Consider the following 14,675-nt stretch of genomic DNA (forward strand, 5'->3'; position numbering starts at 1 on the left):
AATGACATGTACCAAATTGTGATTAGAGGTTGATAGGAATATTGTAAAGTATTTCTTGTGTTCCACACATGCCAGTGATAAACTTTCGTTTGTGTAATTCTTATGAGAAAGTCGTTATGTCGATTTGGCACCACCGTGTTGTCTGCGGGCAGAGGTTCTTCCAGCCCTCAGCTCAGTCAGTGCTGTGAAGGCATAGAGTGAGGAGGTGCGTCTCATAGGGCTCCTAATTATTGGATAAGTACCATTTTTTTTTTTTTGCCTCTGTTGGGGGATAGGATTGATCAGTCAGACATTCATAATGTTTATTAATTAGTGATTTTCCCAGTGATAATGTATTTGTGATTACTACACTCAGGTGAATTGTGTTTTAAGGGATGCTGATATGCCAGTAAGCAAGTAAGTTTGTTATAACTAACTATAAACGAATGAGTATTAATTCTCGTGGTGCCCTTGTGATAAATTCCTGTATTTAGGAATCTACAAGCACCTGGTGAAGTGCCTGTCTAGCTTGGTACCTAACATCTGCATCCAATTATCCAGGTACACTGATTGTTAATTAGTAGGTATTTTAGTCATCTTTAACCCTATGAAAACGGATTATTCTATTAGTAGGTAGCCCCTCGGCACTGACCTGAGGTGGCGGCATCTAGGCCACCTATTTCTTTTATATATTTACATACAGGAAGGTACAATGGGTTGTGAAAATATGTTGGCGATTAAGTAGTACAGTCTTACAATGCTGAATACAATGGGCCAATTTCAAACAGTAATATAACAGATGTGCACAGTAAACTACAGCTTACAGGATGGGTATTGAGTGCACAATAATCTACATATTTTCAGCCCGCTGTAAAGCAGGTGAGCTGATGCAATGTGCACAGGAGTATGTGCCACACACTGTGCACTATGAACACCTACCTTCATTGTACATCACAGTTATGTCATGTTCATCTAGTTAAACCAGAGCTCCTCTTATTGCCTTTATTATCACCATTTGTATATGCGGCCTACCAGGCTTCCTGTCCCCGACAATTTGAAACCATCTCGTGGCACTACTTCTTCACTGGTCTCTCTTTATTGCGGTAGAATAAGAAGAAAGTCTTGAACATTATTTCTCATCAAAGATATTGATATGTCTCGCATATAAATTTTGTTGCTTGTACATGTGATTATTATTATTATTATTATTATTTATTATTACTTACATATCGAATATGGTTAATTTTGTTCCCTCAATATAGGTATAGTTTTTTTATATAAAAATGTATTAGAAAAACTGCTTTCCATTTATACTTTAGAACATCATGAACCCACTTATTATTTACTAACACTTAACATTAGATAGCTCACTTTTGCAAAGAGAGTGGTAGACGGTTGGAAGAAATAGTGAAGGATGCTAAAACTCAGCAGTTCCAAAGGGTTATATGACACAACCAGGAAGACGGACACAACGAGCATACTAGTGTAATCATCCAGTAACTACACTTAGCCAGTTTTGCTGTTTTGTGTTTTGTTTGGTAACTATCGTTGTTAGACTAGTTACTTCACGTGTGATAACCTCGGTGTTAGCACTCCACTTTGTTTCCAATCATTTCTTAATTGTCCCGTCAGTAGATACGCGTCGCGTAGGTTAAGCTTCTTCAGTGCAACTGTTTAATTCGTGGCTGTTGATGTCTTGATTCATCTAGCATCTAATTGTCTTCACACAGTTGTCACACCTCACTTGAATCATATCCGGTATCGAGTGTGTCACACTCAATTGCTATTTTATAAGAGATACGCCTCGCGTAATTTCGGGCTGGGGAACTACCGTGAAGAGTGAGAGGGACGTAGCTCCCAGCCTTCGCTTCCACACAGCTGAGACTGCCAAGAGTCTCGAAATGGTTCAGGTTCTCCATGCGCTCCGTCCCCTCCGACAGCGAAGAGTGTCCACGGAGCGCCATTCCTTTGGACTCTGTGAACTGTGTCGGGAGGCTTCGGGATGGTGATGTCTTTGGGAAGACTTCATCGGACAACTCAGTAGGTGACGAAGAGCCTTCTGGAAGTAGGAGTTGCTTTACTGGGCTGGTACTCTGTGAGGGAGAGAGCTGCATTTGATCCTTGCGATCGTGAAGCATCCACTTCACTTGTGTATCGCCGAGTTGGACGGAGGTGTAGCCCTCAGTGCACTCCCCGGCAGCCTCTCTCTTAACAGGAGATTCTCTCCTCTGGCCTGTGGTCCAGAGGCCTTGGTCGTCTTTCTCCAGGACGGCCAAGGCCTCACCACCAACACTCCCGGCCACGTGTCTCCCTCCTGCAAAAATATATACATGTTAACAGAACCCTTCTTAAAGTTCGCCATTTACATAAGCCTAATTTATGTAACAAGCCATACAGTCATACACAAGCCTATTTTATGTAAACAAGGCTTATGTAATAATAATTTTACACGCACGCGTGACCGCTTTTTACATACACACAAGATTATCCCGTCAATACCATAGTTATACAATTTCTGTTTTCTGGAACAGGAAACCTGTACATTAGGCTTATCGAGATCTCCATGCACTCCGTCCACCAGGCCAGCTACTGACCTTCCCCAGGATGCAACCCACAATAGCTTCCTACCTCCCGGGTTCCTATTTACTACTACTAAGTGAACAGGTACATCAAGTGAAAGAAAACATACCCAACCGTTTCTGTCCTACCCGGGAACTGAACCCGGGTCCCTCGATTGTGAGTAGAGTACCAAGACCATTGTGCTAGTGGTTATCTTGAGATGATTTCGGGGCTTAGCGTCCCCGCGGCCCGGTCCTCGACCAGGCCTCCTTTTTGTTACCCGCCTCCCCCCTGGAAGCAGCCCGTAGCAGCTGTCTAATTCCCAGATACCTATTTACTGCTAGGTAGCAGGAGCATCAGGGTGAAAGAAACATTTTGACCATTTGTCTCCGCCTCCACCGGGCATCGAACCCGGAACCTCAGGACTACCAATCCGAAGCGTTGTCCACCCAGCTGTCAGGCGCCTCCTGTGTATATGTGGTGTGTATATTCACGTCGTGATACATGCCAGATAACCCTGTCAGTATCTTGTCAGTTATAAGCTTTAAGAGTTAGTAGCTTCTAAATCTACATCTAAAATTTATAGTATATGATTATAATTATTACATGTTATATTATTATGACTGTTTTTGGTCAATATACAGGAAATTTGTGTAAACTAACCCAACTGTAAATGTGCAAACATTTATGAATAAAGTATTTGAATATGAATTTAACAGATGGTAATGACAGGGAGTCAGACTCACCTGTCGCCTGGGTATCCTTCCCTCGCTCGCTCTCAGAGTCTACCTCGTCTCTCTCTCCTCTGTCTGCCTCTGTTTCCCCTCCTTCACTGCTCCTTATTTCATTTTTCTGTTTCGCCTGTTTCCTTTCTTTCTTGTGTCTTCTTCGTTCATTTTCGGCTTCTGGGTTGCCAGCTCTCCTTTGCCTCCTCTCTCGGGATTTCTTATTCTTCTTCTTGTGAGATATTTTCGCCTTCGATGTCTGCTCGTCCTCAGTCTCGTGTTCTTTCCCCTCCCCTACAGCACCGTCCCCTCTCCCATCGTCCCCTCTCCCATCGTCCCCTCTCCCATCGTCCCCTCTCCCATCGTCCCCTCTTCCATCGTCCCCTCTTCCATCGTCCCCTCTCCCATCGTCCCCTCTCCCATCGTCCCCTCTCCCATCGTCCCCTCTTCCACCGTCTCCTCTCCCATCGTCCTCTCCCCCACCCTCTTCTAGGCCCGACCTAAGGCTACGCTGCTCCACTTCATTGCTCCACCTCTTGGGGATGATGATGACCTCGGGGTCGTCGTGGCGCCAGCGGATGCGGGTCATCTCACACTGGAGCTTGACGGCGGCCCCCACCAGGGTGCGGATGGTGGGCTGCAGGGCGGGGTTGACCCGCCGCTTGCGTCGCTTGTGCTTCCTGGTGGGAGAGTTGGGCGGGACGGGCCGCAGAGGCTCCTCCGGCGGGGTGAAGGTCAGGGCCAGCTGTTAAAGGATTACGTAGCATTAAATAGGATTACATAGCATTCAATAGGATTGCATAGCATTCAATAGGATTACATAGCATTCAATAGGATTACATAGCATTCAATAGGATTACATAGCATTCAATAGGATTATATAGCATTCAATAGGATTACATAGCATTCAATAGGATTACATGGCATTCAATAGGATTACATGGCATTCAATAGGATTACATGGCATTCAATAGGATTACATAGCATTAAATAGGATTATATAGCATTCAATAGGATTATATAGCATTCAATAGGATTACATAGCATTCAATAGGATTACATAGCATTCAATAGGATTACATAGCATTCAATAGGATTACATAGCATTCAATAGGATTACATAGCATTCAATAGGATTACATAGCATTCAATAGGATTATATAGCATTCAATAGGATTACATAGCATTCAATAGGATTACATGGCATTCAATAGGATTATATGGCATTCAATAGGATTACATGGCATTCAATAGGATTACATAGCATTCAATAGGATTACATAGCATTCAATAGGATTACATAGCATTAAAAAGGATTACATAGTATAAAATCTATGCCTGTGCATAATATATACTTCACTGTGTCCGGGGACAGGGAGCCAGAGTGCATTTATACACGTTTGGCTTTTATCCAGGTCCCCTCCACCCCCCCCCAAGGACGAATTACTGACCCCCGCCTAGGATGCAACCCCCACAACAGCTGACTAACTTCAGAGTACCTACTCACTGCTAGGTGAACAGAGGCATTAGGTGAAAGGAAATGTACCCAACCATTTCTGTTCCACTCGGGATTCGAACCTGGAATTCTCGATTGTGCGTAGAGAATGAACCCGGCCACTACCAGGACACTGTATATACAAGCTGTGTATATAATATATATACAAGTTGTGTATATAATATATATACAAGCTGTGTATATAATATATATACAAGCTGTGTATATAATATATATACAAGCTGTGTATATAATATATATTCAAGCTGTGTATATAATGTATATACAGGCTGTGTATATAATATACAGGCTGTGTATATAATATACAGGCTGTGTATATAATATACAGGCTGTGTATATAATGTATATATACAGGAAGCCTATGCACAATATATACACAGGTTTCCTCTCCGACAAACTTAATTATTAATTATTACTATTTAGAGGAGTTAGGCTTAGTCTGTAGGTTTTCTGTGAGTCAACTTAATCAAAGAAAATGTAAATTACATGGTGGGACAAACTCTCTTAATTATATTCGTGGTTTGAAACGAGGTGTTGCTGTGAATGCAAGTCACGTTCGTTCTCGAGTCACAATCGGGAATCCCGGACGAGACAGAAATGATTGGGCACGTTTCCTGTCACCTAATGCCTCTGTTCACCTAGCAGTAAATAGATTCCCGGGAGTTAGTCAGCTCGTTGTTGGGTTGCATCTTGGGGGGGGGGGGAAACCCAATATAAGCCTAACGTATACATTCGACAGGCTATTTGTCCCCTACAAAAGTTAACTTAAGACGGTTCGTAACCGATTTTGAAATCTACTAAACCTAATCTACCCTAATGTAACCCCCCAAATAACCTGACCCAATTGAGTCTAATTGGCCTAACCTTATACATAGCGACCTTATACGTGGTTTTGACAATTAGAAAACGAGCTTTGTCGAAACGCTTGTGAACGATTTGACGACCTCGTCTTGTTTTTGGGTATTATCAGTTCGTACACATGATAGATCGACAATGCTCATTTTCTGATTGTCAACCGTAAATACAGTTAGGTTATCTGATTGTCAACCGTAAATACAGTTAGGTTATCTGATTGTCAACCGTAAATACAGTTAGGTTATTTGATTGTCAACCGTAAATACAGTTAGGTTAGAATTTGTTATCTTAGGTTAGGCTGTGTTAAACTCATTTGAGTTAGGTTAGGTTGATAGGTTTTAACTCCCCCCCCCTATTAGCGAACCGTCTTGTGTACAGTGGTGACCTGTAGTCGTCGACCACATACCCCCTCCCTGCTCCTCTTACCCTGGTGTAATGTGTCTTGACCACGATGAAGTAGTGGACGCCCCAGAGGAATTGGAAGACGGAGGCGAACCCTCGTATGGTTGGGGTGTAAGGCAGAGTGATGAAGACCCACACCAGCTGCATGGCCAGGCTCACCACCATCCACGACAGCCACGGCACCAGTAGCCACCGCAGCTCCTGCACCAGCCAGATATAGTCCCCAGGTTAGTGAGGGCGGTCACACACACACACACACACACACACACACACACACACACACACACACACACACACACACACACACACACACACACACACTGTGAATTGTGAGAAATAAGACTAAAGAGAAGAGTAGAAGGAAGTAGGAAGCAATAAATAATTTAGGAACACAAGAGGCAATATTACCACCAGCTGTAATGTGAAGCATCAGCAGCAGCGAGGAGTGTATGAGCTGTTGACCTCGCTGAGGCAGCAAGAGTCTAGTACCGTGACAATTACCAGGAAGGAAGTTACACAGGGTGAACTATGCGAAGAAATGGAGCTAGTTAGCACTCCTATATGACTCGAAGCAACTATGGCAGAAGACCGAGCACCGATGAACCAAGCAGTAGCAAGACAAAGGGAACACTCATATATGACTCGAAGCAACTATGGCAGAAGACCGAGCACCGATGAACCAAGCAGTAGCAAGACAAAGGGAACACTCATATATGACTCGAAGCAACTATGGCAGAAGACCGAGCACCGATGAACCAAGCAGTAGCAAGACAAAGGGAACATACGACTCGGAAGTCACTCAAAGACGGCGAAAGTGGAGGTCCAGGAAAAATAGACTAACGTGATGCGACATGTGCATGACATTCTGCATGAAACGCAGGAAAACACTGAACAGAAGGGCACGGAAAATGAATAACATTTGCCATGGGTATGCACGGAACTGACACAACCTTTCCATATACTGTAGACCCCTGAAAGAAAACGCCGACACGCCGAGTCAAGTCACTATCGAAGATATACATTACTGGAAGTACGTGAGATACTGACAGCTAGAAAACAGCCATAATAATTTCCAAATACAGACACGTAAGGTGTCCATGTCCTGCATGTTACGTAAAGCGTTGACACAACATTCTAAAGGTTAGAATAGCAAGCCTTAAGAGAAATGAATCGTTACAAAACATCAGCGTGATAGTTGCCAGGCGAGAAATAAAATAGTGGAAGGACTGCACATTTACCCACTGCTAGGAGCCAGACTGTCGAGAGAAGCGCTCAGCGTCAGTGGGATGAGCAGTCATCATGAAGGAAAATAGTGGGAGGACTGCACATTTACCCACTGCCAGGAGCCAGACTGTCGAGAGCAGCGCTCAGCGTCAGTGGGATGAGCAGTCATCATGAAGGAAAATAGTGGAAGGACTGCACATTTACCCACTGCTAGGAGCCAGACTGTCGAGAGCAGCGCTCAGCGTCAGTGGGATGAGCAGTCATCATGAAGGAAAAAAGTAGTCATCATAAAGGAGAAAATTATTATGAAGAAGTAGTGAGCATTAAGGTGAGAGGTGGGTATGGAAGGAGACAACATGAGGAGGGGGTACTGACCTTCCTAGCACCGTGGATCAGCAGCAAGCACAGCAGCCACTGGACAGCGTTGATGCACCCGCCGGCGTAGCTGAGATTACCATCTGTCAGCACACAAGCACGCCACTTTAGCCCGGAACTATACACACACTACACTCACCAGTCGAGGATGTTCACCTCACGCCTGTTACAACACCTTCACTCACTTGTAACACATCCCCACCAAAATGTTACAAAAAAACCTTGTCATTTCTTGTAATTGTATAAGTAAATAAGTTCAGTAAGTTAGTGTGAGGGGAACAAGTTCAAGGGTGGCTTACTTAATTTATAGTCGAGACACCGTTGGCAGTACTGGTAGGGGAGATAGGCGCTGATAAAATCCACCACAGTCGCGAACCCGCCCCAGATCTGCCCAGAAAATAATGAATCGTGACAATATTTTCCGTTCGTCTTAAGAAAAAGTCATTTAAAAACAGGCTGAGGTAAATACTCTGTTGCTCCAACCAGTTGGACTGGGAGGGACAGCGACGGCCTCGCTTGTTGAAGGGGTCGGCGTTCGATCCTGAGTGGTTCCAGTGTTTCTAGGTGCAGTTCCTTCCCCTCAGTCCTATTCCAGCTCCTTGTCTCCCTATCCCAGATCCTTGTCCTCATGACCCAGTTCCTTATCCTAGGTCCTTGTCCTCATATCCCAGTTCCTTATCCTATCCCTTCCAACAAAATTTTTACTTATTTTGTTTCTGTGACTCGCCTGTCGAGCCTTACTTAATGTTGTGAGCACAGTGGTCTACGCCCTCGACTCACAACCGAGGGACCTGGTTTCAATCCTCGGGCGGGACAGAAACGCTTGAGCACTGTTTCCTTTCACTTGATGCCGATGTTCATCAAGCAGTAAAAGAGGTATCCTTGGTACCTCTTTATTGGTAGGTGGACAGCGGCATTAGGTGAAAAGAAAAGTGCCCAACTACTACTGTCCCACCCAGGGATCAAACCCTGGATCCCCATTTGTGAGTCGAGAACGAATACATCAATATCCATCGATAGATTCAAACATTTTTTTATAGAGTTCACTAATACAGAAAGGTCATTATTACATAAACGAAAGTAAGGATGCTAAGAATACATAGTAACTATGTATTTGCAGGACATTAGGGGGGATAGCAGGTATATAACTCAGGATAGCGTTGATCATAACAAAGGGGTAGCAGGTAGTGTTGGTCAGGATAGTGACCAACACTATCCTGATACTCAGAACACTATCCTGATACTCAGAACACTATCCTGATACTCAGAACACTATCCTGATACTCAGAACACTATCCTGATACTCAGAACACTATCCTGATACTCAGAACACTATCCTGATACTCAGAACACTATCCTGATACTCAGAACACTATCCTGATACTCAGAGCACTATCCTGATACTCAGAACACTATCCTGATACTCAGGATAGCGTTGATCATAACAAAAGGTGGGTAGGAGGTAACTCACAATGCCGACCCCGCCTATCCAGTAGCAGGCAGCTCTGTTCTTGACACAGAAGCAACAGGACAGGGAGTAGCAGTAGTTCTCGCGGCTGAAGTGGCAACCCATCCTTCACCTGTCCAAACATTGTCCTCTTGTTATAAACACCCGAACTGTGTAGCTGTGTACTCGTGTGTGTCTACGTAACTCTGTAATTGTATAGCTGAAAATGTTGCTTGTGTAGCTGCATAACACAATGTAATACAATTTGTAAAAATTTACTTTATGTATGTACCTTACCTAAATAAACATTTTATTTTATTTTTTATTTTTAATTTTGTTCCTGGGTACTGAGTGTTATTTATTAATTTGTTTATGCCTATAAAGGACAATGATATTTTAATATTTAATTATTCCAATGAGTATCATTGTCCTGGTCACAAAAGTAAAGTTTATGGGAAATAATAGCCATTTTTCTATACTTTGGAGGTATAAGCAATTTCCTAAATAACGCTTACTAACCGGAAAGCTTTGAGAAATAACCCAGTCATTAAACTTCTGTTTTGTCTCAGCCATCGTGGCGACAGAAAACGTTAACACGGTCATTTTTGTATTAGTTTCCCCTTAGAATATGAAGTCTGTCAGTAACATTGATCATGAGTGTGTCAAGGGCAGGAAGGAAGTGAGCTCCTGCTGTTGTGAGTGGTGACGGACCACACGGACGGCGGGGAACTTTGGTGTGTCCCTCACCAAAGTTCAGTAGTCACAGTCACCAAAGTTCAGTAGTCACAGTCACCAAAGTTCAGTAGTCACAGTCACCAAAGTTCAGTAGTCACAGTCACCAAAGTTCAGTAGTCACAGTCACCAAAATTCAGTAGTCACAGTCACCAAAGTTCAGTAGTCACAGTCACCAAAGTTCAGTAGTCACAGTCACCAAAGTTCAGTAGTCACAGTCACCTAAGTTCAGTAGTCACAGTCACCAAAGTTCAGTAGTCACAGTCACCAAAGTTCAGTAGTCACAGTCACCAAAGTTCAGTAGTCACAGTCACCAAAGTTCAGTAGTCACAGTCACCAAAGTTCAGTAGTCACAGAAAATATTCATATAAATATATTTTTCTCTGGCCGCAATAACACATTGTAAAGAAGCCTAATGACTGGAGGCTTTCCCGGGGCTTTTATGAATTGCAGTTTGTTTTTTCTTTATTAAATAATATACAATATAAAGATCATATTTACATCGATTTATAAAATATATATATATATATATATATATATATATATATATATATATATATATATATATATATATATATATATATATATACGAAAGTTGCATATTGTCCTGGGGACCATTCAGGCTTGTTCGCACATATATATATATATATATATATATATATATATATATATATATATATATATATATATATATATATATATATATATATATATATATATATATATAAAGAGAGAGACAGGCTGAATGAACGCGAAAACCTTAGTTTACTAAGAACTAAATGACCCGACCTGGATTCGAACCCATGCCGCTAGGGACCACCCCTAAACGTACACAGTACTAAGATTATCATTGGTGAGGTGGTGGTCACAGTACTGTGACCACCACCTCACCAATGATGGTCACAGTACTTAGGTATTCCACGCCCCTAAGTCATATAAACTGTATTCCACACTACCTTGAATGTAACATTTAATTATGGAGGGATTGTGGGTGTATGCATGGAGGGTGGTTATCCTCGTGGTCACCCATCCTATTGCTGGGTTGAACAAATGGTGCTGAACCTGACTGATCAAGCAATTCACGCCTCGGGTAACACGCACACACGCCTACCTCGTCCAGTATTCTTTTATTAGCTGGCCGGATTCGTTACATCCGTAAGTACGGATATAACGTCATCTCTCTCAACCCGTGTGTACGAAAACTCCCAGCATGACTCTACCATAGGCCGATCCTGTTTAACAACTCCTAACATGACCTCTTCAATAGACCGATCCTGTTTAACAACTCCTAACATGACCTTTTCAATAGACCGATCCTGTTTAACAACTCCTAACATGACCTTTTCAATAGACCGATCGTGTTTAACAACCCTAAACATGGCTTTACATCGTGTTTAACGACCCTAAACATGGCTTTACATCGTGTTTAACGACCCTAAACATAGCTTTACATCGTGTTTAACGACCCTAAACATAGCTTTACATCGTGTTTAACGACCCTAAACATAGCTTTACATCGTGTTTAACGACCCTAACATGGCTTTACATCGTGTTTAACGACCCTAAACATAGCTTTACATCGTGTTTAACGACCCTAAACATGGCTTTACATCGAGTTTAACAACCCTAAACATGGCTTTACATCGTGTTTAACAACCCTAAACATGGCTTTACATCGTGTTTAACGACCCTAAACATGGTTTTACATCGAGTTTAACAACCCTAAACATGGCTTTACATCGTGTTTAACGACCCTAAACATGGCTTTACATCGAGTTTAACAACCCTAAACATGGCTTTACATCGTGTTTAACAACCCTAAACATGGCTTTACATCGTGTTTAACGACCCTAAACATGGCTTTACATCGTGTTTAACGACCCTAAACATGGCTTTACATCGTGTTTAACGACCCTGAACATGGCTTTACATCGTGTTTAACGACCCTAAACATGGCTTTACATCGTGTTTAACGACCCTAAACATAGCTTTACATCGTGTTTAACGACCCTAAACATGGCTTTACATCGTGTTTAACGACCCTAAACATGGCTTTACATCGTGTTTAACGACCCTAAACATGGCTTTACATCGTGTTTAACGACCCTAAACATGGCTTTACATCGTGTTTAACAACCCTAAACATGGCTTTACATCGTGTTTAACGACCCTAAACATGGCTTTACATCGTGTTTAACGACCCTGAACATGGCTTTACATCGTGTTTAACGACCCTAAACATGGCTTTACATCGTGTTTAACGACCCTAAACATAGCTTTACATCGTGTTTAACGACCCTAAACATGGCTTTACATCGTGTTTAACGACCCTAAACATGGCTTTACATCGTGTTTAACGACCCTAAACATGGCTTTACATCGTGTTTAACGACCCTAAACATGGCTTTACATCGTGTTTAACGACCCTAAACATGGCTTTACATCGTGTTTAACGACCCTAAACATGGCTTTACATCGTGTTTAACGACCCTAAACATGGCTTTACATCGTGTTTAACAAAATTATTTTCCCATATATTTCGAGACGTTAGGAGTGGACAGGATGTTGACAATGCGTGCCTCGACTTTAGTGAAGCCTAGGCTACTGAGCCTCACGTGGGGACTCGCTGAGAGATCCGTAGATGGGGGCGGGAAGACACGATGGCTAAAACTGTTATTTCAAAGGAAACAGTTCAGAAATAAACTCAGTTTTAAGTCAGAGTGAGACACCGTATTGAGTGCCTCGCGGACCCTCTGGTGTACCATATATGAGCACCTGTAATCAGTAGTGACACAAGCCTGAAAATCAACATTTTCCAGACGATACAAAAAAGGGGACGAGAAATAAATTTATGAGACTGATAAGGGCTTCAATTTAGATGGGAGATGCGCCTTAAAATTGACGAAACATTGGCAGATGCAATTTAATGATATAGCGGAGTATATATATAATTATGTAATTTATGTAGTATATAATATATACGCAGTATATGATATAATGATATAGTAGTACGTCATGTGCTCACAACTGAGGCTCCTATGTTCAAGTCCCTGACAGGACAACTGACGTTTCTTGTCACCTGATGCCTCTGTTCACCTAACAGTAAATATGTACCCGAGAGTTAAGAGCACTGTTGTGGGTTGCACCTTGGAGAAGGGGTAAACAGTGACGTAGTTCTGGCTGTAGTTGCAACACTGTTATCAGTAGTTGTTGCAGCACTGTTATCAGTAGTTGTTGTAACACTGTTATCAGTAGTTGTTGTAACACTGTTGTCAGTAGTTGTTGCAGCACTGTTATCAGTAGTTGTTGTAACACTGTTATCAGTAGTTGTTGCAACACTGTTATCAGTAGTTGTTGTAACACTGTTATCAGTAGTTGTTGTAACACTGTTATCAGTAGTTGATGCAGCACTTGTTATCAGTAGTTGATGCAGCACTTGTTATCAGTAGTTGATGCAGCACTTGTTATCAGTAGTTGTTGCAGCACTTGTTATCAGTAGTTGTTGCAACACTGTTATCAGTAGTTGTTGCAACACTGTTATCAGTAGTTGTTGCAACACTGTTATCAGTAGTTGTTGCAACACTGTTATCAGTAGTTGATGCAGCACTTGTTATCACACAGCACAAATACACAGGGAAGTAAAAACACACAAAAACAAATAAGTACAAAAACAAACCCCCAACATACACATTAAAACACACAAAGGACACAAAAGACACAGAATAAACACACATACCAAACATACTTCACCCACATACTGCTTATATAAACATTCCCCCGCCCCGCCCCAGACCCTAATACCTACACTTAACTATACACAGAACTCTAATGCATAATCACATGAATTTATAGTTGAGACAATATTTATTCTGAATACACGTTAGAATTGACTGAGTCTTTGGGGGGGGGGGGGGTCGGTCGCCGCTTGGACGAACCTAGTCTGAGGGCGGGTTGGGTTGGTTACACTGCACTGGCTGAAAAAAATAAGTCTTGTTGATATGATTTAATTCGAAATAAAAATGCAGGTTAAATCATTACTGGGACCTTATCCTTGTTAACCGTGTTCCTGTAATCCATCGCGTTCATTGTTTGGATGTTGATGTGTTATCTTTGTACATGAATCTTGTTTTATGATGTAATATTTACGGCCAGCGCCTTCACACGCAACGTACCCAGACTGGGTACGGGTACCAGAGTAAGTGCCCGGTGTTGCGTGCGTGTGTAGGGAAGGGGGGTGTACAGATCACTTTCAAATGAAAGTGTGGCGACAGATGGCAGCAGCAGCAGGTGGTGGTGGTGGGAGAGCAGGAGCCAGGGATGACGCAGGCGGCGCCATGGTCCACTCACCTTCTCCAGTGATCAGTCAGGTCGACAGAGGGAGCCACGGCTGGGTGGTGGTGGCGGCGTGGAGGCGCTGTGGACGACTGCTCTGGGGCGCTGCTATCTACACCAGTGCCATCCTGTCTGCAGGCCCCGGGACTTCCCCTTGGCGGGCACCGGTGCCAGGCCACTGCCTCCCTCACTGCCTCCTCCTCCATGGGCCACACTCCCCTGCGCCATTTTGGGAGGGGAATAGCATCCGGTTAACAAGACTTGAAATGCCACATGCATGTCTGCTTATCGCATTGTTCGTGGACGAACACACACACTCTCCACTTTTAAAATGATCTTCAACCAAAATTTTTGCCAATTGCTGTGTAAAGAACACGCAGGTAACTTGGCGCTATCTCCGGCTAGTTCCCTTCTCCTTCGTGTTCATAACCTGATTGATAAAGATTAAGCCACCCAAGAGGTGGCACGGGCATGAATAGCCCGTACTTCATAAGCTCAAAGCTTTCTCTTCATATAGCTCATGGTAAGC

General features: G+C 42.9%; 1 protein-coding gene across 7 annotated transcripts; it reads right to left on the bottom strand.

Annotated features, from left to right (window-relative positions):
* Positions 1-288: 288 nt before the first annotated feature.
* LOC123764401 (ribosome-binding protein 1) lies at positions 289-14,347 on the bottom strand. Of its 7 annotated transcripts, none has more exons than XM_045752202.2 (7): positions 14,162-14,342; positions 9,107-9,288; positions 7,935-8,022; positions 7,636-7,718; positions 6,061-6,237; positions 3,285-4,008; positions 289-2,293 (listed from the first exon to the last, which is right to left on the bottom strand). In XM_045752202.2, exons 2-7 carry the CDS (start codon positions 9,206-9,208, stop codon positions 1,713-1,715), a joined length of 1,755 nt encoding a protein of 584 aa, XP_045608158.2. In that variant the 5' UTR covers positions 9,209-9,288; positions 14,162-14,342; the 3' UTR covers positions 289-1,712. The 7 variants fall into 7 exon arrangements, with proteins under 7 accessions (XP_045608158.2, XP_045608157.2, XP_069171985.1 ...); XM_045752201.2 differs by having other exon boundaries at positions 9,107-9,215; positions 14,162-14,339; XM_069315884.1 differs by having other exon boundaries at positions 9,107-9,215; positions 13,987-14,235.
* Positions 14,348-14,675: the final 328 nt, after the last annotated feature.

Source organism: Procambarus clarkii, chromosome 82 (genome assembly GCF_040958095.1).
Source record: "Procambarus clarkii isolate CNS0578487 chromosome 82, FALCON_Pclarkii_2.0, whole genome shotgun sequence".
Lineage (NCBI taxonomy): Eukaryota > Metazoa > Arthropoda > Malacostraca > Decapoda > Cambaridae > Procambarus > Procambarus clarkii.